Genomic DNA, 24,410 nt, shown 5'->3' with positions numbered 1-24,410 from the left:
CAGACAGATGGAGCAGCCAGTAGCAACCGAAGCTCTGGCCTATACTCCCAGACAGACAGAATAATTTCCTGTCGACCGCCGCTGGTGACAAGACAATCGAGACAATACAAGGCAATACAGATAATACAACCTGACTGCACTATAAGGGATGCCTAGTGCAGTCCCCAGGAATTACTCTAAGATAATCTTAGCAAACAACAGCAAGGCTGACACTCCAGGAGAGTTTGCAGGAACCAACCATCATGACCAGCAAGGGATTCTGGGAGAAAATGGTATTTATACTGCAAGCCATCAAAGGAAGCAGCTAGGCCATTTGCATGACAAGTGTATGCAAATTCCTCAGCAAAGCAACTCTGAAACTTGCAAAGCGAAGACAGGTCTCTTTTCCAGAGACCTGTAGCATTCAGACCTAAAGAATGGACAAACAACTGTCTGCCTGTGCAGACATCTGAGTAGATCGTTACATCACGTGTCTGACTTGTAGGCTGCACTACTCGTCCCTTACGGCAGAGAATCTCTGAACACTACAATGGTGTGGGTAGATGCATTAGAAACAGTACTTTTATTACTCATGTCTCCAGTATATCAAAACATTTTCTATATGCTCATTCTGGAGACGTGGTTGGTTTTAGGTTCCAGGGCATAGAGAGGGTGTTGCGCTCGCCAAGAGGCAGTGACCTATAGAAGGCATTGCTGAAACGTGAGGCTTTTTGGATCTGGAAATTGGGGACACGTTCCCCCTTAGGGCTGAATTCAAGAGTAGACCTCAATATGATATATCATACATAAATTAGAGTATCTTAATGTCAGTGGTTCTTTTTCCCCTCTCTCTTCCCCCCCCCCCCCCCTCTCTTTGTTGTGTTTGACTGGATCTTCCCTGTCAGCGCTCTCCTTGTTTGGCCTGTGAGTTTAGGTGGATGGCCTTGTCTTGGTAGGTGTACAGTTGTGCCATACTCCTTCCATTTCTGAATGATCGCTTGAACAGTGCTCCGTGGGATGTTCAAGGCTTTGGAAATCTTTTTGTAGCCTAAGCCTGCTTTAAATTTCTCAATAACTTGATCCTTCTCACCTGTCTTGGACCTGTCTTGTGTGTTCTTTGGACTTCACGGTGTTGTTGCTCCCAATATTCTCTTAGACAACCTCCACATTTTGTCATATTACTGCCACAAACATGAATCAATTTTATTGGAATTCCACATGATAGACCAACAAAGTGGTGTACACATGAGAAGTGGAACGAAAATCATACATGATTCCAAAATTTTTTTTTACAAATAAATAACTGCAAAGTGATGTGTGCGTAATTATTCGGCCCCCTTTGATCTGAGTGCAGTCAGTTGCCTATAGACATTGCCTGATGAGTGCTAATGACTAAATAGAATGCATTTTATTCTATGTAATAAATTAGTCCTTGGAAGGTCCCACATCATCTACTGTTTTGTTACATAGAGCTGGCCATCCATCTATACAGACTTCATTCTGAAAATCTTTATTTATACAGTAGTAATCTCCAAGGGACTGGGCAAAGTGGTTTACTATATCAAAAGTTTCCTTTATCAGATATTGTCATATTCAAGCACATAAAGTATACATACATAAAGGCAAAGTCAGCAGCACTGCTGAAAAGAGTAGCTCTTTTATGAAGTGGACATGCAAAAATCAGGTGTCAGAGATGGGCTTGTGCAAAAGTGAGGGTGTCGGCTTATACACGAGTCACTACATGATGATTATGGCTGTGAATCCCCCCTAGTGGTGCCCAGCATATGCGGCAAGCTCACAGTGGAGATGGCGGTTGTGACTCCCCGCTGTGTGGCTCCCGGCATAGGCAGCGTAATGGTGGTAGTGCTTGTGACTCCCCAAAGTGGATGGCATGGCGGATATGGCAGCCGTGATCTTGCTGTGTGGACCCTGGCATAGGTAGAGCAATGTGGGGTGCAGTGTGCTTCTTTCACTTACAGGTCTGTGCCGCTGAGATTCCTCTTCTGCCTCCATTGCATGTCTTATTTCTATGTGCAAGACTAATCACTTGCACAGAGCAGGAGCTTGTTACTCATTTCCCACACCTGCACTAACCCACTGGCTAACAGCAACTCTGACTCTCCCAGACCCACTTGCAATATAAAAAAGTTCTCAATAAAGCTAGTGCTTTTGAAAGTAATTTTGCCACCTAAAAGCAAAGCGATTTCCTTGAAAGTTAATTTGGGTCTTGCTTTCCCTTATGAAATTGCTGCAAACATGGCGCATACACAGCAATTGTGATTTCAGCAAATTGCAATTGCTCTTGTCGGATCACAGCCATTCACTTTCAGCAGAGAAGCACTTGTGAATTGGCCGGCAATTCCTAGAAAGCACAAATCACTGTTGAAAGCTTTCTAGTGGGTCCCAGGCCTGAGGGGACCTGTTTTGCATGTTTATATGCAGGGCTGTGGAGTCGGTACAAAAATCCACTGACTCAGACTCCACAGGTTAGGATTCCACCGACTCCAACTCCTCTAATTTGCATATTATAATCTTGTTGATTGAAAGTATGTAACATAAAATGAATCTCTTAACTGCCAATGCTTAGGAATTTTAAAAGACAACTGAAGTGAAAGGGATATAGAGGCTGCCATATTTATTCCCTTTTAAAAAATACCAGTTACCTGGCTAGCCGGCTGATCTTCTGCCTCTAATACTTTTAGTCATAGACTAAAATTAGTCCTTAATAAGAGTACTTGTAGAAGGTACAGACAGGAACAAAGAACATCTATCAGGCCCTAGGCAATGTGACTGTGGGTACAGAGCTATTACTGTATACATAAATTATTTATGATGACTATTATCTGAGAAATAGAACATTTTATTATATTTACTATTTTAATTACAGTTTAAATTCATTTTTTCCCGACTCCGACTCCAGGTACCCAATATTGCTCCGACTCCACAGCCCTGTTTATATGTGAGAAAACGGAATAATGTTTGCCATTAATCACTGCAATGTATAAAGCTGGAGGGAAGGCATTGCCACTTTCTCAGCTATGGCGGAGTTCCTCATCAAGCTTATGTGTGGGGACAGCTGTCCTGACTTGTAGCCCCCGTCTGACAGACACCACGATTCCTCTGTCTGTGAGCTTCACCTCTGGGTGACAACTGACCTCTGTTCTATCAAACATTCCATTCTCATGGAAACATTTCCCACTCTCTGAACATGAACTCTAACACTGACCTGTGTCTGTTGTTTAACAGATTTTTCACTTTGGCTGCTTACCTGTGTGAATTCTCTGATGAGACTTGTCTGTAGAGAAAACTTTCTGAACATGAAAAATCATGCTTTTTTATGTGAGTTCTCTGATGAGAATTAAGATTTGCCTTCTGACTAAAACATTTCCCACACTCTGAGCAAGAAAAGGGACGCTTGCCTGTGTGAATTCTTTGATGCCTAATAAGATCTGACTTCAGAGAAAACAGTTTGTCACAGTCTGAACATGAAAAATCACGCTTTCCTGTGTGAGTTCTCTGATGAGTAAGAAGGGTTGATTGGTGAGTGAAACATTTCCCACACTCTGAGCATGAAAAGGGGCGCTCACCTGTGTGAATTCTCTGATGTTTAATAAGATTTGACTTCAGAGAAAATGGTTTCCCACATTCTGAACATGAAAAATCACGCTTTCCTGTATGACTTCTCTGATGAGAATTAAGGTGTTCTTTCCGAGTGAAACATTTCCCGCACTCTAAACATGAAAAAGGGCGCTCACCTGTGTGAATTCTTTGATGCTTAATAAGATCTGACTTCAGAGAAAATTGTTTCCCACATTCTGAACAGGAAAAATCCCGCTTTCCGGTGTGACTTCTCTGATGAGTATTAAGGGTTGATTGGTGAGTGAAACATTTCCCACACTCTGAGCATGAAAAGGGGCGCTCACCTGTGTGAATTATCTGATGTTTAATAAGATTTGACTTCAGCGAAAACGGTTTCCCACATTCTGAACATGAAAAATCACGCTTTACTGTGTGACTTCTCCGATGGCTATGCAGGTTTGATTTGTCAGTAAAACATTTGCCACACTCTAAGCATGAGAAGGGACGCTCACCTGTGTGCCTTCTCTGATGCGTAATAAGATATGACTTCAGAGAAAACTGTTTCCCACATTCTGAACATGAAAAATCACGCTTTCCTGTATGACTTATCTGATGACGATTAAGGTGTGCTTTCTGAGTGAAACATTTCCCACACTCTGAGCATGAGAAGGGGCGCTCACCTGTGTGACCTCTCTGATGGCAAACAAGCCCTGATTTCTCATGGCACCAGTTCCCACACTCTGAAGAATTTTCACATTCAAATGATGAAAATGTTTTCTCACCCATCTGTTTTGGAATACATGATTTACCAGACAACTTCCCAAAATTGGATGGATCTCTTGACCTATCAGAAGTGTGAGATCTCGGCTGGATATTTGTGGTGACAAGATGAGATCTGTCAAAAGCTTCCTCAGGATTAGGGGGATCTGGTGATCTTTCCTCAGGGTAAAGTCTGTGATGTGTATTTCCAGTAATGGGGTTTCCTTCTGGAGAATATTGTGTGACGCCATTATCTTCTGCATTATCATCTGGAGATGAGATAAGACGTCCCTCCGAGGTGTTCTCCACATCCTGTCCATCTGTCGGGGAAAATAATAATAGTTATACAACAACTGAATGTTTCCTGGTGTTTCCAAGAAATTTAGGGACCACCTATGAAAACAGAAAGAAAGCCCAGGAGCAAAATGGTGCAGTATATCTGGACTATGGGACCAGCATCTACAATCTCCCAACACAAGAGCAATAACTTGATAAAGGCAATTTTCATAAAACGCTTAAAATAGAGAGGTAGTGTTGGTCTTAACTCTCCTGGAGAATTTGTTGGGCCGTACTATACTAGGGCCATACTATACTACACTTCTCTTGTATTGACCAGAGGAAGCCAGTAAAGGTCTCACAAAACGCGTGGTGCAATGTTATTGCTCAAAATCTTTTTCCAGTTATTCCTGGCCTAAATTCTTCAGAAGCGGTATGACCAAGTTATAGAATAAGCTAATCCCACTAATTTGAGTAAAATCCCAAATTCATAACTTTCCAAAAACAAAAGGGCCAAAATATATACTACTATTGTACATTACATGGGAAATAAACCTATTTACTTTGTAAGCGCCTAAGTGATGGTCACATGATCCACCCAGTCACCAACTCACATTGACCACCAAGAAGCCTGCACTTCATCCTCAGCTAAATAAGCTGCCTTATTCCTCCCATATAACAAGTGCAGTGACATTCCCCCTACATAACAATTCTGATATCTGGGGGGGGGGGGGGGATATTGGTCAGACAACACAAATATAATAGTTGACTTACTCATGTATGCAAGAAATGGGGGGGGGGGGGAGGTTTACAAAAAGTATCCAGTACTGATAATTGGGATGGAGGATGAAGGGTTACCTAAGATTTAACTTGGTCTTGAGCAGTGATTGTGGTTGTTGGTGGGAAGGCTGGCCATATGCACTCCATATAACAAATACTGCTACTGTGTTTCCCATATAACAAATGCAACCATCGTATCTCCTCATAAAACACATGCAGACATTGTATCCCCTGAAATAACGCATGCAGTCATAGCTCCCCTTATATAACAAATGCAGCCATAGTATTCCCTATATAACAAATGCAGCTATAGTGTTCCCAAATGGCCCATGATGGGCCTTCCATATGGTGTACAGTATCTCCTCCTCATTTGTTGGTGTTATGATGTTATACTGAGGCATGGAGTTGGGCCTGTCATAGTGTACAGTATCTCCTCCTCATTTGTTGGCACTATGGTGTTATACTGAGGAATGAAGATGGGCCTTTCATATGGTGTACAGTATCTCCTCCTCATTTGTTGGTACTATGATGTTATATTGAGGAATGGAGATGGGCCTTTCATATGGTGTACAGTATCTCCTCCTCATTTGTTGGTACTATCATGTTATACTGAGGAATGGAGATTGGCCTTTCATATGGTGTACAGTATATCCTCCTCATTTGTTGGTACTATGATGTTATACTGAGGAATGGAGATGGACCTTTCATATGGTGTACAGTATCTCCTCCGTATTTGTTGGTACTATGATGTTATACTGAGGAATGGAGATGGGCCTTTCATGTGGTGTACAGTATCTCCTCCTCATTTGTTGGTACCTTGATGTTATACTGAGGAATGGACATGGGCCTTTCATATGGTGTACAGTATATCCTCCTCATTTGTTGGTGCTATGATGTTATACTGAGGGATGGAGATGGGCCTTTCATATGGTGTACAGTATCTCCTCCTCATTTGTTGGTACTATGATGTTATACTGAGGAATGCAGATGGACCTTTCATATGGTGTACAGTATCTCCTCCTCATTTGTTGGCACTATGATGTTATACTGAGGAATGGAGATGGACCTTTCATATGGTGTACAGTATCTCCTCCTCATTTGTTGGCACTATGATGTTATACTGAGGAATGGAGATGGGCCTTTCATATGGTGTACAGTATCTCCTCCTCATTTGTTGGTACTATGATGTTATACTGAGGAATAGAGATGGACCTTTCATATGGTGTACAGTATCTCCTCCGTATTTGTTGGTACTATGATGTTATACTGAGGAATGGACATGGGCCTTTCATATGGTGTACAGTATATCCCCCTCATTTGTTGGTGCTATGATGTTATACTGAGGGATGGAAATGGGCCTTTCATATGGTGTACAGTATCTCCTCCTCATTTGTTGGTACTATGATGTTATACTGAGGAATGCAGATGGACCTTTCATATGGTGTACAGTATCTCCTCCTCATTTGTTGGCACTATGATGTTATACTGAGGAATGGAGATGGACCTTTCATATGGTGTACAGTATCTCCTCCTCATTTGTTGGTGCTATTGTATTATACTGAGGAATGGAGATGGGCCTTTCATATGGTGTACAGTACAGTATCTCCTCCTCATTTGTTGGTACTATGATGTTATACTGAGGAATGGACATGGGCCTTTCATATGGTGTACAGTATATCCTCCTCATTTGTTGGTGCTATGATGTTATACTGAGGAATGGAGATGGGTCTTTCATATGGTGTACAGCATCTCCTCCTCATTTGTTGGTGCTATGATGTTATACTGAGGAATGCAGATGGGCCTTTCATATGGTGTACAGTATCTCCTCATTTGTTGGGAACATGATATTATACTGAGGAATGGAGATGGGCCTTTCATATGGTGTACAGTATCTCCTCCTCATTTGTTGGCACTATGATGTTATACTGAGGAATGGAGATGGGCCTTTCATATGGTGTACAGTATCTCCTCCTCATTTGTTGGCACTATGATGTTATACTGAGGAATGGAGATGGGCCTTTCATATGGTGTACAGTATCTCCTCCTCATTTTTTGGTATTATGATGTTATACTGAGGAATGGAGATGGGCCTTTCATATGGTGTACAGTATCTCCTCATTTGTTGGGAACATGATATTATACTGAGGTATGGATATGGGCCTTTCATATGGTGTACAGTATCTCCCCCTCATTTGTTGGTACTATGATGTTATACTAAGGGATGGAGATGGACTTAAAAAAAAATACATAAATAAAAAACAGCAAATATAGTCTACCAAGACCATGAAAACCAACTTGGCAATGTAAACACACTTTTAAACTTCAAATTAAAATCTTTACTTTGCTGTCTTTAGTTCCCATCTTAAAGGGAAGGTTCAGGGAGTGTGAAAAAAAATCCATATCCACTTACCTGGGGCTTCCTCCAGCCCGTGGCAGGCAGGAGGTGCCCTCGCCACCGCTCCGCAGGCTCCCGGTGTTCCCTGGGGCCCGACCCGACCTGGCCAGGCCGGCTGCCAGGTCGGGCTCTTCTGCGCTCCAACGACGGGCTCTTCTGCGTCCCACGTGGGCGCGCTGACGTCATCGGACGTCCTCCGGGCTGTACTGAGCAGGCGCAGAACTACTGCGCCTGCGCAGTACAGCCCGGAGGACGTCCGATGACGTCAACGCGCCCCCGTGAGGCGCAGATTGGAGCACAGAAGAGCCCGACCTGGCAGCCGGGCCTGGCCAGGTCGGGTCGGCCACCGGAGACGACCGGGAGCTTCTGGTGCGGCGGCGAGGGCACCTCCTGCCTGCCACGGGCTGGAGGAAGTCCCGGGTAAGTGGATATGGATTTTTTTTTCACACACCCTAAACCTTCCCTTTAATGATGGGAAAATAATCTGTCTGACATCTTTAATCTTTGCATCTATTTGTGGAAATAAAATTAGTGTGCAAACCAGTGCCCATGTAGTGCTCATTACTCACCTGTGCGGATATCTCGATTACATTCCTCCTGTTTTACTGTCCCAATTATGTTGCATTTCTCCATAGACTGCTGATCACCCCTCACATATGTCTCTTCTTCCTCCTCTTTAATTGTCCTTATCATGTCCCTCTCCTCCACAGACTGCTGATCATTATCCACATATATCTCTTCTTCTTCCTCTTTAATTTCAACTTTCAAATAGGTATATTCTTCACACTAAAATCAAAAAATTATATAAAAAAACATTGTCTGTAAGATCATAGCAGTAGCCAATTTATGTTGTTGGGGAAAGCCCAGGTCAGAGGATAGGTGGCGGCATCTTTACAACTAGCAAGGTCCATCACTGTGGGATGTTTGTTTGTTGTGAGCAGAAACAACACCTAGTCTCCCACAGTGCTCTGGGTTCAGAAGGCTGCATGACATCACAGCCTAGGGGTAAGCATCACAGGGAGGGCAGGGATTCATACCAATATACAGCAAAATATAGATATAGGAAGTGTTTCTGTTGAATCTAGGATAATTAACTCCTCATAATTTACTACATTCTACTATATGTAGTTACAGTTGCTCTAGTATGTGGGCTTTATAGCCTGGTGATGTTGGTCACGGCATGCTTACATACAGTGTTCTGTGCTCTGTGTAATAGTGTCATTTAGCTGGACCTGTGCTGTCTGCTAGTGGCTGCCACTTTCTGTTTACAATGAGGCTTGCTCTGTTTTATGTGGGAGGCCGGGGCTTCAATTTATGTGTAATTCCTTCTCCACAGACAAGAAACAGCCCCTTCTGACATCATATGCAGTCGCCCACCGGGGACAAGGTGTCCACTCCTGCTTTAATTATGTATCATAGATATATAGACATAGACACATCATAGGCTAAAGGTAGCCACACACTGTACAATTTTTTTCAAGACATTCAATTGGACACATTTTCTGATCGATCATAAAATGAAGTGGATTTGCGATCAATATTACAATCGATATGAAGGGCTAAAATCAATCGTTACATTGATCCACAATGCTGGTCTTTAGTCAGTCACAATATAATAGATCGTAATATTCATAGAAAACAAAATTGAGTAATAATTAAACAGTCTATGGCCAGCTATAGATAGATCATAGGTTATCTCATACAGCATGAAGTAATTTTTTGGACTGTGATACTCTCAAGTCCACATACCTGATAATGGTGAAGAATGGTGTGATTTTCCTGAGAATAAAGAGGACCTGTACATCCCTCTGGTGTGTTTATGTTACTGGTTCCATCTGTAGAAAATACATACACAGTGACTGAATACCTTGTTGCTATATGATTGGGGGGATGTAGGTGGACCCTTCATACTGCTCTCTCCCTTACAAGACATGAAAGTCTCCTCTTACCTGGGGATGTGAGAGGCGGCTGATTCTCCATCATGAGATCCATGTAGAGTTCCTTGTGTCCTTCTAGATACTGCCACTCCTGCATGGAGAAATACGGGTGTTCTGACATGTTATAGAAACAGATGACACACACGATACAGTAACTATAGAGACACATTGATCATGACCCATAATTCCCAGCACAACTGACCTCTCCCAAAAACAATACTATAATCTTGTAAATGGCTCTTAAGATCTCCTTACTTCTACCCAATATAGCTGTCTCAGGGCTTTCCCTCTTCCTCCCCCATAAGGCTTCCCTGGGGGTCTTAGTTGTCCCCCTGCACTGTATACAAAGTAGAGTATGTGCAGAGCAGAAGCAGTGCTTTTCTCACCTCGTCCGCCAGGCAAAGTGCGTCCTCCTCTCACCTCTCCTTCTAGTGCATGGAATCTCACTCTCCTCACACTGCGTGTAATCATCACTCGATGCAGGAGATGCTGGGCACTAGAAGGAGAGGTGAGAGGAAGACACAAAATAGCCCAGTAAGGAGGTGAGAGAAGCACTAATTCTGTGCACATAATATGCTAAATATACTGGTCAAAGGGGAGCACAGGACAGAGCTGGAACATATGAGTAGCTGCTGAGGGACTCGGGACCACACCTCCCAACTCAGGATATGCCGTGGCAATTCGAGACAGTTGGGAGGTATGAGATTGATAAATTACAAAAAAAAAAAAACAACAACAACCAAAAAACAGAAATTCCAGCACATATACAGTGTATGCAATCCATGCTGTTGTATTGCTAATACCTTACTCGAGCATGAACAGACAAGATCTCCTAAAGTACAGACCACATTACATCATGCTTCCTTATCCAACCACCATCAGTAACGCAAACAAAAAACAGAATAGATCATCAGATCGCCCCTGCCCCGGCTACTCCTCCACATCTGTAGAATGAAGACGAGGGCCACCAGGATTTCGCATGATCCACAGTGTTGCCAACTCATCCCTTTAATTACTGACACATATGAATTATACAGGTTTTGTGGCTAGGTAGATGCAGTTAAGGCACTGATTATGTGCAAATAGCCCCATAACCGGTATATCTTAGATGTGTCAGTAATTAAAGGGATGAGTTGGCAACACTGATGATCCATCCCACCCGGACAGTCGCTTCTCTGAGCTCCTACCAACAGGCTGCCACTGCAGAACCATCTCCTACAGTACCACTAGGTGCAAGAGCACCTTCTTCCCCCAAGAAGTCCTCCTTCTGAACTCCTGAAGCCCCACCCCACTCACCCCATCAGCCCTCCTGTGCACACTACGGCACCTTCACCCCAATTGCTTTCAAGTTCCTCAATGCAAGACTCCCAATATATGCCTCTTATGCCTAATGTATTCTCCCATGTTTGTCAATGTAATGTCTGTCATACATACTACTGCCAATGCCATGTGAACCACAAATACTTCTAGGTATGACAATTGTCGTACTTGGCGAATAAAACGGATTCTGATTCAGAAAAAAAGATCTTTCTCATCTTGTGACCCGAGTATTTTCTGCCTCCGCTCCACCCCCTCTGTACACATAACTTTCCTTTTGGGAAGCTCTGTGATTGGCTGAAAGAACTCTTCACTAGTTCTTAACTTTCCCTTAAAGTTAACCTGAGATGAAAATAAACTAAAGAGATGAACAATTGGATTTATCTCAGCGCAGGAACACAGCCACAAGTAAGGTATCCTGATCTCATAGCTCCCAAGTGTCCCTCTCATGGAGGGACAGTCTCTCTTTGGGAACCCTGTGCCTCTTCCTTCCTCATTTATCCCTCTTTCAGGACTCATATATGTGTTGAATTGACTCTAAACTTTATCCCCATCCTTTAAATTGATTTAATTGTTATTTACAAATGTTATTATGCAGAAAAATGCACCAGGATAGAATGGACCAGTGTGGTTTTAATTATAAAACAACATCTTTTACTTATGAAATCTTCAAGGTATGCATAACTAGGAGTACGCTGGGGGCATGATTAGGGGCGTGGTTTAAGTGTCCGTCTTTCCTTTCTCAAAAAGTTGGGAGGCATGCTGATCTGCCTGCCTGCCTGCCTGTTGTCTGTCACTCTGATGCCTATCACTGAGGACTCTCACTGAAGGGACACTTGGCTGCAATTGACACACAAGGTAGCACTTATTTTGGGGGTACATTATTGCTGTGCTTGTTCTAACATGGAATATTCTTGTTGCACGGGGTGTAATGGAGGACCCAGCATTTAGAAATGAGTTCTACAGTATGTACATTGGGCTTCCCTACACTTTGCACTGCGCTGCTCTCTCTGTGTTGGATGTGTAGCACTACAAGCCCTGCACGCTGCGTTAGAAACTCTCTGAGAAGTATAATCTCAGACTCCTTGCATGTCCTCTAGTTTCTCCCTCACACATCTGTGTAACTACAAATTCCAGCATGTCCAACTGACATCTCTCTGTGCACTACTAGCCCCAGCAACTGGGATCATAAAATATCATTATTACCTGTGCTCTGCTGCCAGTCCCAGCAATGTCTCCTCTCTACTTCCTGTTACTTCACCTCTCACCTGGAACTTCCTGCCACTTCACCTCTAACCTGGAACTGCCTATCAGTAGCTCCGCCTCTTCCTGCAAAAGGGATTTGGGATGGCAAGAGCCTCATAGACAGAAATCTGCCCTAATGCAATCAAAAATACGCTATACTACAGATAAATGTACAAAAGGTATTCTTTTATTGAAAAAACAAGGTAAAGCAATCATAATGTGGCAATCTTTCACCAGAAAATAATCAGAACGCAGCAATGTTTCACCATAAAATAATAGTTATGCAGCATTCGTTCACCCAAAAATAATCAGAACGCAGCAATGTTTCACCAGAAAATAATCATAATGTGGGAAGCTTTTGACAAGAAAATAAAGTGCACCTGTAAAAATAAAAGCATTTATTCACCTGCAGAAGACTCCTCTCCCAGCGTTGAGCTCCCCTTTCACCTTCCTGCAGTCACCTGCTACGAAACTCCCTCGCTGACACCGGCAGAGCATGGCACGCGAAGCCCTGTACTGGAGACACAAATAGTATCCAGTACAGGGGATCGGATGCAAACTTCATGTAGCCCTGCCGTGGCCAGTTCACCACCTGGGGAGTCACACAATCTGGCGGCAGCCACCCGCACGGTGCACCAGGCGACCGCTTGGTCAGCCTGATGGACCAGGCGCCCCTGCTGGGGAGAAAGTTTTCTTAGACAATGGGAGGAAGAACAGAGCCAACCTAATATATCAGCCTAAACTGTGAAGCTGCCCAGCCAGGCATAGAGACAGCCAGTTAGTCACAAACTCACACAGACAGCTGCCCAGTCAGGTAAAGAGACAACCAGTTAGTCAGGCTCACACAGACAGCTGCCTAGCCAGGTAAAGAGACAGGCAGTTAGTCACAGGCTCACACAGACAGCTGCCCAGCCAGGTAAAGAGACAGCCAGTTAGTCACAGGCTCACACAGATAGGTGCCCAGCCAGGTAAGGAGACAGCCAGTTAGTCACAAGAGGCGCACATCGTGACCTTAGGACTGCACTGTGTGTACTCCTGTTCATTATTGCCTGAAGAAGCGGGAATATACCTGTGAAATGCATTGCGCTGTATGTTGGAGTATATAAATAAATTGGTTTGTACTAAAACCGACAGTACTAGACCCGTAGCCCTCACTTCCATCATCATGAAGGTCCTTGAGCGACTAGTTCTTGCTGTCCTGAAAAGCTCCACCGATGCCCTCCTCGATCCTCATCAATTTGCGTATAGGGCGAACAGGTCAGTTGAGGATGCCATCAATGTCAGCCTGGCGTACATCACAGAGCATCTCGACAGACCTGGCTCCTATGCCAGAATCCTGCTCTTGGACTTTAGCTCGGCCTTCAACACCATTCGCCCAGACATTCTGCTTAACAACCTGGCGCAACTTGAGGTCGACCCATTCCTCTGCAGGTGGGGACTTTCTCACGAACAGAACACAGCAAGTCAAGCTCGGTAACTGCTCCTCCAGTGTGAGAACCACCAACATAGGGGCACCGCAGGGGTGTGTACTGTCCCCACTTCTGTTCTCCCTCTTTACACCAACAATTGCACCTTAACTGCTGACTCCGTTAAGATCATCAAATTCGCGGATGACACAACCATCATCGGTCTCATCAGCAGCAACAAGGAGCAGGCCTACCGCAGTGAGATTGAGAGGATCTGTAACTGGTGCAAGGAAAACAATCTCGTCCTCAATGCATCCAAGACTGTCAAACTAATTGTAGACTTCAGAAAACTCCCTCCCACCAGTTCTCATTGAGGAGACTGAAGTCTCCAGGGCTCGGTTCCTGGGCACCACCATCACCAGTGACCTAAGATGAGGGCAAAATACCACCAGAATCCAGAAGAATGCCCAGCGGAGGCTATTTTTCCTGCGCCAGTTGAAGAAATTCGGTACCCCACATGTTCTGCTCACCAGTTTCTACTTCGCAACAGTTGAGTCTATCCTCTGCTCCTCCATCATTGTCTGGTATACGGGGGCCAACACTAGAAACAAGTACAAACTTCAGAGAGTAATTAGCGCTGCGGAAAAGATCATTGGCACGACCCTGCCCCCTCTCGATCTCCTCCACGCTTCCAGAATGATGAAAAGAGCCAGCAGGATCTCCCAAGACCTCTCCCACCCGGGAAGCCACTTCTTTGAGCCCCTCCAATCGGGCCACCGCTTCAGAGTAATCCGCTCCAGAACCACGAGGCGTAGAAACACCTTTTTTCCCCAGGCAGTCCTACTCCTGAACACTCCCCCCGAACACTTCACCCACCTGGTACCCTCAAGCTTAGCCCATGTACAACGCAGTTCTCCAGTCGCCAACACTGACTCTAGCCCCCGCCTGTAACAATGCACTCTGCACCAATGTTATGCTGATATACCTGTTAATGCATGTATTTATGTATGTATGTCTTATGTCTTTTTGCTCTCCGCCATTGCCATGTGTACCACAACCAATTCCGGGGGCGCCAACAGTGCACTCGGCGAATAAAAGCGATTCTGATCATGTCTGCTTCGGAGAGAGAGTCCACCACCGCCTCCCTAGGAATTTTAAAGTTTTTAGATATATTCTATTTTGTTGGTGCCTCTGTTCTCTTTACAGCATCAGCATCCACCCCTGGTGGAGGCTTTGAATTCCCTTTCGTCTCCTAATCTACAGAGAGCGACAGGGATATGTGAGGGAGTAGGCTGGTGTACTTTGTTCTCTGGTTGAACTCGATGGACGTATGTCTTTTTTCAACCAAAATAACTATGTAACTATGTAACTATCTTAATCCTGAGTTAGGACAGGCCTAATCTCCTCACCTGCCTACACAGTGGTTGCCTAATTGGTAACCCTGACTTGTGAGTATATCTATCATATACTTTTCCATTTACCCATCACCCAACTTACTACACTATATTGGGCTCTCGTGTCCCTTCTTTTTCAGTTAGTCACAAGCTCACACAGACAGCTGCCCAGCCAGGTAAAGAGACAGCCAGTGAGTCACAGGCTCACACAGACAGCTTCCTAGCCAGGTAAAGAGACAGCCAGTGAGTCACAGGCTCACACAGACAGCTGCCCAGCCAGGTAAAGAGACAGCCAGTGAGTCACAGGCTCACACAGACAGCTGCCCAACCAGGTAAAGAGACAGCCAGTGAGTCACAGGCTCACACAGACAGCTTCCTAGCCAGGTAAAGAGACAGCCAGTGAGTCACAGGCTCACACAGACAGCTTCCTAGCCAGGTAAAGAGACAGCCAGTGAGTCACAGGCTCACACAGACAGCTTCCTAGCCAGGTTAAAAGACATCCAGTGAGTCACAGGCTCACACAGACAGCTGCCCAGCCAGGTAAAGAGACAGCCAGTTAGTCACAGGCTCACACAGACAGCTGCCCAGCCAGGTAGAGACATCCAGTGAGTCACAGGCTTACACAGACAGCTTCCTAGCCAGGTAAAGAAACAGCCAGTTAGTCACAGGCTCACACAGACAGCTGCCCAGCCAGTTAAAGAGACAGCCAGTAAGTCACAGGCTGACACAGACAGCTGCCCAGCCAGGTAAAGAGACAGCCAGTGAGTCACAGGCTCACACACAGAAAAAAAGAAGAAGTAACTGGGTCTCAACCTGGATTTTTGCAATTATAGCTTTGGCTTTATTAGCACCATAGTAGCAAACAGCATGACGTTTCGGCCCAACGGCCTTTATCAAGTGTTACCAAACACAGAAATCATTCACCTATATAAACATTAAAACACACCCATCAAGGGCGGGCACACACTTAGTAAGTTCAAAGAGACATTAGCAATTAAAGAGATGTTAGCAATTAAAGAGACAGTTCACAGAAAGCATCTGAGGCTAAAATCCTCATTAAGTCCATTTGGTGTAAGCGTACTTAACTTATCCATCCACCTGCTTTCCCGTCTGAGTAGCGTAGTCTCACCATTTTCACCTTCTTTCGTGTAGACTTTTTCCAGGACACACCAGCGTAAATCACTGACATTATGTCCACACTCGTAGTAATGTTTCCCTATAGGGGAGTCAATTTTTTTATCAGGATTATTAACATATTTCTTGTACACTCTAATATTACTACGGTGTTCGTTAATTCTTACACGAACCGCTCTGGAAGTCTGTCCTACATACCCAACCCCACAGGGGCATTTCAGGAAGTATATTACATTTTCAGTCACACAAGAAAAATTCCCTTTTATGTCTATCTTGGTACCCCTCATAGGATGTTTAATGTGGTCACCCTTGATGATACTGGAGCAATTTTGACAGTTCATACATGGGAACGTTCCCATTTTTTTAGATAGAAAAGTTCTTTTCTGTATGGTGTTTTTCTTAACATCTGCCCGTACTAACATGTCACGAATGTTTTTTCCTCTCCGATACACAAAAGATGGTGGTGTGGGGAAAATTTTTGATAACACAGGGTCAGCTTTTATCAATGTCCAATTATCCAGGATACTCCTCCTGACTAATTGTGCATGGTTATCGAACGTGGAGATGAATTGAGTATCCCTAGTATGTTGATTTCTCATCACTTTTTTCCTAAGCTCTCTCCTATCCAACAAACCAACATCTTGTGCAGTCTTTAACAGGGCCTCCCGCTCATAACCTCTCGCACTGTCATTTTCTATCAGCGTATTAGCTTGTATGTAATACGCTGCATCACTTGATGTTATTCTCCTTGCACGTATAAATTGGCTCTTTGGAAGTCCACGTATCATAGATGGAGGATGGCAGCTGGTCGCAAGTAACGCATTATTCCTATCAGTCATCTTCCTATATACATCAGTTGAAAAAACCAGTCCATCAAACCGAATGTTTACATCTAGAAAGTGTAGTGTTTGTGCATGAAATTCAAGGGAAAATGTAATGCTTGCATGACATTGATTAAGTTCATCAAAAAATTCCTTCAAGGTGGTGTCTGATCCTTCCCAGCAAAAAAATAGGTCATCGATAAAACGACAATATCCTGTGCCATAATCTTTAAACTTCGCATTGCCCAAGATGTATTTGGACTCAAACTCTGCCATAAAAATGTTAGCCAATGTTGGTGCATAAGGGGCCCCCATTGGTACTCCCCTAATCTGTAGGAAAAAATCCTGTTTCACCCGAAAATAATTCGATTTTAAACAAAGATTAAGTAATCCCTTCACAAAAGGGACATTCAGGTCAGGCCGAGTATTTAATTCCAGCGCTCTAGTGACTGACTCCAATGCCTCCATGTGTGGTATACTAGTATATAGACTAACCACGTCTAAGCTCACTAGATATTTGATCTTTTCAGTTCTCAAATCGTCCAAGCGATTCAAGAAATGAGTGGTGTCTTTCAAGCATAACGGATTTTCACTGACAATGGGCTGAAGGAGACTGTCTATATAGATCCCCAGTGGTTCTAGCAAAGAGTTCGGTGCCGAGACTATTGGGCGACCCGGTGGGTGGGAAACACTTTTGTGTACTTTTGGTAAAATATACATTACTGGCACTTTAAACTGATCCCTGCACAACACAGATTTGAGTTCATTGGATATGCATCCTTCCTCAAAAGCTTCCATTAGAAAAATGTCAATTTCCCCCTTTACAGTTATAGAGGGATCACCTGGCAGACGTTTGTATGTATTAACATCCTCCAATTGTCTCATCAATTCATCCATATACATATCCGTATTCTGTATAACAAGTGACCCCCCCTTATCCGCTTTTTTGAAAATTATAGAGTCATCTGTCTGTAATCTCTTTAACGCTTCTCTTTCCTTCAGCGATATGTTGTATTTCGACCGATATTTACACCGGTCCCAATTAGTGGTAAGCGTATGCATCACAGTGGTCTCGAATACATCTAAGGTGGCATTTTCAATGGGGGGGTCAGTTTTACACCGTTCCTTTAAACGTGGAGGAATATCAGAGTCTATGTTGGGTGTACATAAATTTAAACTATTGATGGGTTCCTTTAAGTGATGCCACAGCTTCCACTTAAGCTTACGTGTAAATTTGTACATATCAACTTTTAGATCAAAAATATCTTGGTGGAAACAAGGAACAAAACTCAGTCCACGGTTTAGGATAGACAGTTCTTCCCTATCAAAGTCTCTATCTGTTATATTAATCACTAAATCACTTCCCGTTTCCATTTCAAATGAAGTGGAAGCAGTTGCACCAGTCAAAGTGAGCGGCATAGTTGCAGCTGGAGGGAATATATTTGTAACATCACCCTGATATGGATAAGTAACAACACGCCGGGCCATGCTCTCTCCTGTAATACTCACGACCTCATGTGTTATCTGCGCTGGCTCCGCGTGATCCGTGCTGCAGGTGGCTGTTGTGCTGGGGGACGCTGGCGCGTATCCTTCCTTCTCACGTCTCCCATCCCCGATCTCTGCCGGGGCATTGCTCCACCATGCTGCGCGCGTGCCTGTGGCGTGCGCGCGTCTCCTTGCACGCTTCCTCCTCCTGTGTCTACAGAGGCGCCTGCCTGGAAAAAACGATTGGCGCCCTCTAGCTGCTCCTGCTCAGAATCAGTGTCAGTGACAGGTCTCCGGGCTCCCAACGCCGGTCTCCTGAAACCTCTATTCACTTGGCGTTGCGCTCTCCTGATGAGGCTCCAGGTATACACTTGGTTAGCTACATAATCCTGTGCATCACGCTGGAACTTCTGGACCTTGGTTTTAAGTGTAAGTTCCTTAGTTTCTTTAATCAATTCATCTAAATTCACTTTAAACTGCGCAAATTCAGCAATATCCTTAGCCACCAGCTCCTCCTTTAATTTATCGATTTCCAATTTGATTTCATTAATCTTAGGATGTAAATGCTGTATGGTAAGATACATAAGATCCATGGAGCATTTGTTAAGAATGCCATACCATTTCTTAATGAATTCCGTGTCATCCTTGCAAAAAATAGGAGTTAAAGTGACCCTTAATCCTCTCGGTATTCTCTCCACTCTTAGATATTCAGTGAGGGTGGAAACATGCAGGGAAAGATTAACTTCTTTCAGTGACAACTCCTCAATTTTCTTCTTCAAGCTTTCAATCGGATCAGATACATCAGAGGTAAAGGTGTAGCGAACTGAGCCCCCAAGGGCCAAAATTGCCAGTCTCTCTTCATCAGAAAAACTATGGTAGTCCATATGTGAATTAGCATCCAATGTCAGATCCTCATGTGACATGGTAAACGTATAATGTATAGGGTGGGAGCCAGCCAGACAATGGATCCAATCGCAATCCTGAAGAAAAAGCAGTGTCTTCGGGCTCTACCACAAACTTTATATACCAGGGAGTCGACCAGTAGCACCCTGATCCATCAAGGGTGGGTAAGCCAACACACAGAAAAAAAGAAGAAGTAACTGGGTCTCAACCTGGATTTTTGCAATTATAGCTTTGGCTTTATTAGCACCATAGTAGCAAACAGCACGACGTTTCGGCCCAACGGCCTTTATCAAGTGTTACCAAACACAGAAATCATTCACCTATATAAACATTAAAACACACCCATCAAAGCTATAATTGCAAAAATCCAGGTTGAGACCCAGTTACTTCTTCTTTTTTTCTGTGTGTTGGCTTACCCACCCTTGATGGATCAGGGTGCTACTGGTCGACTCCCTGGTATATAAAGTTTGTGGTAGAGCCCGAAGACACTGCTTTTTCTTCAGGATTGCGATTGGATCCATTGTCTGGCTGGCTCCCACCCTATACATTATACGTTTACCATGTCACATGAGGATCTGACATTGGATGCTAATTCACATATGGACTACCATAGTTTTTCTGATGAAGAGAGACTGGCAATTTTGGCCCTTGGGGGCTCAGTTCGCTACACCTTTACCTCTGATGTATCTGATCCGATTGAAAGCTTGAAGAAGAAAATTGAGGAGTTGTCACTGAAAGAAGTTAATCTTTCCCTGCATGTTTCCACCCTCACTGAATATCTAAGAGTGGAGAGAATACCGAGAGGATTAAGGGTCACTTTAACTCCTATTTTTTGCAAGGATGACACGGAATTCATTAAGAAATGGTATGGCATTCTTAACAAATGCTCCATGGATCTTATGTATCTTACCATACAGCATTTACATCCTAAGATTAATGAAATCAAATTGGAAATCGATAAATTAAAGGAGGAGCTGGTGGCTAAGGATATTGCTGAATTTGCGCAGTTTAAAGTGAATTTAGATGAATTGATTAAAGAAACTAAGGAACTTACACTTAAAACCAAGGTCCAGAAGTTCCAGCGTGATGCACAGGATTATGTAGCTAACCAAGTGTATACCTGGAGCCTCATCAGGAGAGCGCAACGCCAAGTGAATAGAGGTTTCAGGAGACCGGCGTTGGGAGCCCGGAGACCTGTCACTGACACTGATTCTGAGCAGGAGCAGCTAGAGGGCGCCAATCGTTTTTTCCAGGCAGGCGCCTCTGTAGACACAGGAGGAGGAAGCGTGCAAGGAGACGCGCGCACGCCACAGGCACGCGCGCAGCATGGTGGAGCAATGCCCCGGCAGAGATCGGGGATGGGAGACGTGAGAAGGAAGGATACGCGCCAGCGTCCCCCAGCACAACAGCCACCTGCAGCACGGATCACGCGGAGCCAGCGCAGATAACACATGAGGTCGTGAGTATTACAGGAGAGAGCATGGCCCGGCGTGTTGTTACTTATCCATATCAGGGTGATGTTACAAATATATTCCCTCCAGCTGCAACTATGCCGCTCACTTTGACTGGTGCAACTGCTTCCACTTCATTTGAAATGGAAACGGGAAGTGATTTAGTGATTAATATAACAGATAGAGACTTTGATAGGGAAGAACTGTCTATCCTAAACCGTGGACTGAGTTTTGTTCCTTGTTTCCACCAAGATATTTTTGATCTAAAAGTTGATATGTACAAATTTACACGTAAGCTTAAGTGGAAGCTGTGGCATCACTTAAAGGAACCCATCAATAGTTTAAATTTATGTACACCCAACATAGACTCTGATATTCCTCCACGTTTAAAGGAACGGTGTAAAACTGACCCCCCCATTGAAAATGCCACCTTAGATGTATTCGAGACCACTGTGATGCATACGCTTACCACTAATTGGGACCGGTGTAAATATCGGTCGAAATACAACATATCGCTGAAGGAAAGAGAAGCGTTAAAGAGATTACAGACAGATGACTCTATAATTTTCAAAAAAGCGGATAAGGGGGGGTCACTTGTTATACAGAATACGGATATGTATATGGATGAATTGATGAGACAATTGGAGGATGTTAATACATACAAACGTCTGCCAGGTGATCCCTCTATAACTGTAAAGGGGGAAATTGACATTTTTCTAATGGAAGCTTTTGAGGAAGGATGCATATCCAATGAACTCAAATCTGTGTTGTGCAGGGATCAGTTTAAAGTGCCAGTAATGTATATTTTACCAAAAGTACACAAAAGTGTTTCCCACCCACCGGGTCGCCCAATAGTCTCGGCACCGAACTCTTTGCTAGAACCACTGGGGATCTATATAGACAGTCTCCTTCAGCCCATTGTCAGTGAAAATCCGTTATGCTTGAAAGACACCACTCATTTCTTGAATCGCTTGGACGATTTGAGAACTGAAAAGATCAAATATCTAGTGAGCTTAGACGTGGTTAGTCTATATACTAGTATACCACACATGGAGGCATTGGAGTCAGTCACTAGAGCGCTGGAATTAAATACTCGGCCTGACCTGAATGTCCCTTTTGTGAAGGGATTACTTAATCTTTGTTTAAAATCGAATTATTTTCGGGTGAAACAGGATTTTTTCCTACAGATTAGGGGAGTACCAATGGGGGCCCCTTATGCACCAACATTGGCTAACATTTTTATGGCGGAGTTTGAGTCCAAATACATCTTGGGCAATGCGAAGTTTAAAGATTATGGCACAGGATATTGTCGTTTTATCGATGACCTATTTTTTTGCTGGGAAGGATCAGACACCACATTGAAGGAATTTTTTGATGAACTTAATCAATGTCATGCAAGCATTAAATTTTCCCTTGAATTTCATGCACAAACACTACACTTTCTAGATGTAAACATTCGGTTTGATGGACTGGTTTTTTCAACTGATGTATATAGGAAGATGACTGATAGGAATAATGCGTTACTTGCGACCAGCTGCCATCCTCCATCTATGATACGTGGACTTCCAAAGAGCCAATTTATACGTGCAAGGAGAATAACATCAAGTGATGCAGCGTATTACATACAAGCTAATACGCTGATAGAAAATTACAGTGCGAGAGGTTATGAGCGGGAGGCCCTGTTAAAGACTGCACAAGATGTTGGTTTGTTGGATAGGAGAGAGCTTAGGAAAAAAGTGATGAGAAATCAACATACTAGGGATACTCAATTCATCTCCACGTTCGATAACCATGCACAATTAGTCAGGAGGAGTATCCTGGATAATTGGACATTGATAAAAGCTGACCCTGTGTTATCAAAAATTTTCCCCACACCACCATCTTTTGTGTATCGGAGAGGAAAAAACATTCGTGACATGTTAGTACGGGCAGATGTTAAGAAAAACACCATACAGAAAAGAACTTTTCTATCTAAAAAAATGGGAACGTTCCCATGTATGAACTGTCAAAATTGCTCCAGTATCATCAAGGGTGACCACATTAAACATCCTATGAGGGGTACCAAGATAGACATAAAAGGGAATTTTTCTTGTGTGACTGAAAATGTAATATACTTCCTGAAATGCCCCTGTGGGGTTGGGTATGTAGGACAGACTTCCAGAGCGGTTCGTGTAAGAATTAACGAACACCGTAGTAATATTAGAGTGTACAAGAAATATGTTAATAATCCTGATAAAAAAATTGACTCCCCTATAGGGAAACATTACTACGAGTGTGGACATAATGTCAGTGATTTACGCTGGTGTGTCCTGGAAAAAGTCTACACGAAAGAAGGTGAAAATGGTGAGACTACGCTACTCAGACGGGAAAGCAGGTGGATGGATAAGTTAAGTACGCTTACACCAAATGGACTTAATGAGGATTTTAGCCTCAGATGCTTTCTGTGAACTGTCTCTTTAATTGCTAACATCTCTTTAATTGCTAATGTCTCTTTGAACTTACTAAGTGTGTGCCCGCCCTTGATGGGTGTGTTTTAATGTTTATATAGGTGAATGATTTCTGTGTTTGGTAACACTTGATAAAGGCCGTTGGGCCGAAACGTCGTGCTGTTTGCTACTATGGTGCTAATAAAGCCAAAGCTATAATTGCAAAAATCCAGGTTGAGACCCAGTTACTTCTTCTTTTTTTCTGTGTGTTGGCTTACCCACCCTTGATGGATCAGGGTGCTACTGGTCGACTCCCTGGTATATAAAGTTTGTGGTAGAGCCCGAAGACACTGCTTTTTCTTCAGGATTGCGATTGGATCCATTGTCTGGCTGGCTCCCACCCTATACATTATACGTTTACCATGTCACATGAGGATCTGACATTGGATGCTAATTCACATATGGACTACCATAGTTTTTCTGATGAAGAGAGACTGGCAATTTTGGCCCTTGGGGGCTCAGTTCGCTACACCTTTACCTCTGATGTATCTGATCCGATTGAAAGCTTGAAGAAGAAAATTGAGGAGTTGTCACTGAAAGAAGTTAATCTTTCCCTGCATGTTTCCACCCTCACTGAATATCTAAGAGTGGAGAGAATACCGAGAGGATTAAGGGTCACTTTAACTCCTATTTTTTGCAAGGATGACACGGAATTCATTAAGAAATGGTATGGCATTCTTAACAAATGCTCCATGGATCTTATGTATCTTACCATACAGCATTTACATCCTAAGATTAATGAAATCAAATTGGAAATCGATAAATTAAAGGAGGAGCTGGTGGCTAAGGATATTGCTGAATTTGCGCAGTTTAAAGTGAATTTAGATGAATTGATTAAAGAAACTAAGGAACTTACACTTAAAACCAAGGTCCAGAAGTTCCAGCGTGATGCACAGGATTATGTAGCTAACCAAGTGTATACCTGGAGCCTCATCAGGAGAGCGCAACGCCAAGTGAATAGAGGTTTCAGGAGACCGGCGTTGGGAGCCCGGAGACCTGTCACTGACACTGATTCTGAGCAGGAGCAGCTAGAGGGCGCCAATCGTTTTTTCCAGGCAGGCGC

General features: G+C 43.6%; 1 protein-coding gene across 1 annotated transcript in view; it reads right to left on the bottom strand.

Annotated features, from left to right (window-relative positions):
* Positions 1-1,473: 1,473 nt before the first annotated feature.
* LOC137536867 (zinc finger protein 850-like) overlaps positions 1,474-24,410 on the bottom strand; it is a 62,297-nt gene continuing 39,360 nt past the window's right edge. Inside the window, exons 6-12 of the mRNA XM_068259051.1 lie at positions 16,197-16,283; positions 13,562-13,692; positions 12,229-12,264; positions 9,718-9,796; positions 9,518-9,603; positions 8,338-8,554; positions 1,474-4,637 (exon numbers count right to left, since the gene is read on the bottom strand). Coding sequence (XP_068115152.1) covers positions 3,244-4,637; positions 8,338-8,554; positions 9,518-9,603; positions 9,718-9,796; positions 12,229-12,264; positions 13,562-13,692; positions 16,197-16,283 — 2,030 coding nt within the window. The 3' untranslated portion in view covers positions 1,474-3,243. The remainder of the gene's footprint in view (positions 4,638-8,337; positions 8,555-9,517; positions 9,604-9,717; positions 9,797-12,228; positions 12,265-13,561; positions 13,693-16,196; positions 16,284-24,410) is intronic.

This window comes from Hyperolius riggenbachi, chromosome 10 (assembly GCF_040937935.1).
Source record: "Hyperolius riggenbachi isolate aHypRig1 chromosome 10, aHypRig1.pri, whole genome shotgun sequence".
Lineage (NCBI taxonomy): Eukaryota > Metazoa > Chordata > Amphibia > Anura > Hyperoliidae > Hyperolius > Hyperolius riggenbachi.
Note: the sequence above shows the minus strand (reverse complement) of the source record. Positions and strands in the feature narration are given on the sequence as shown.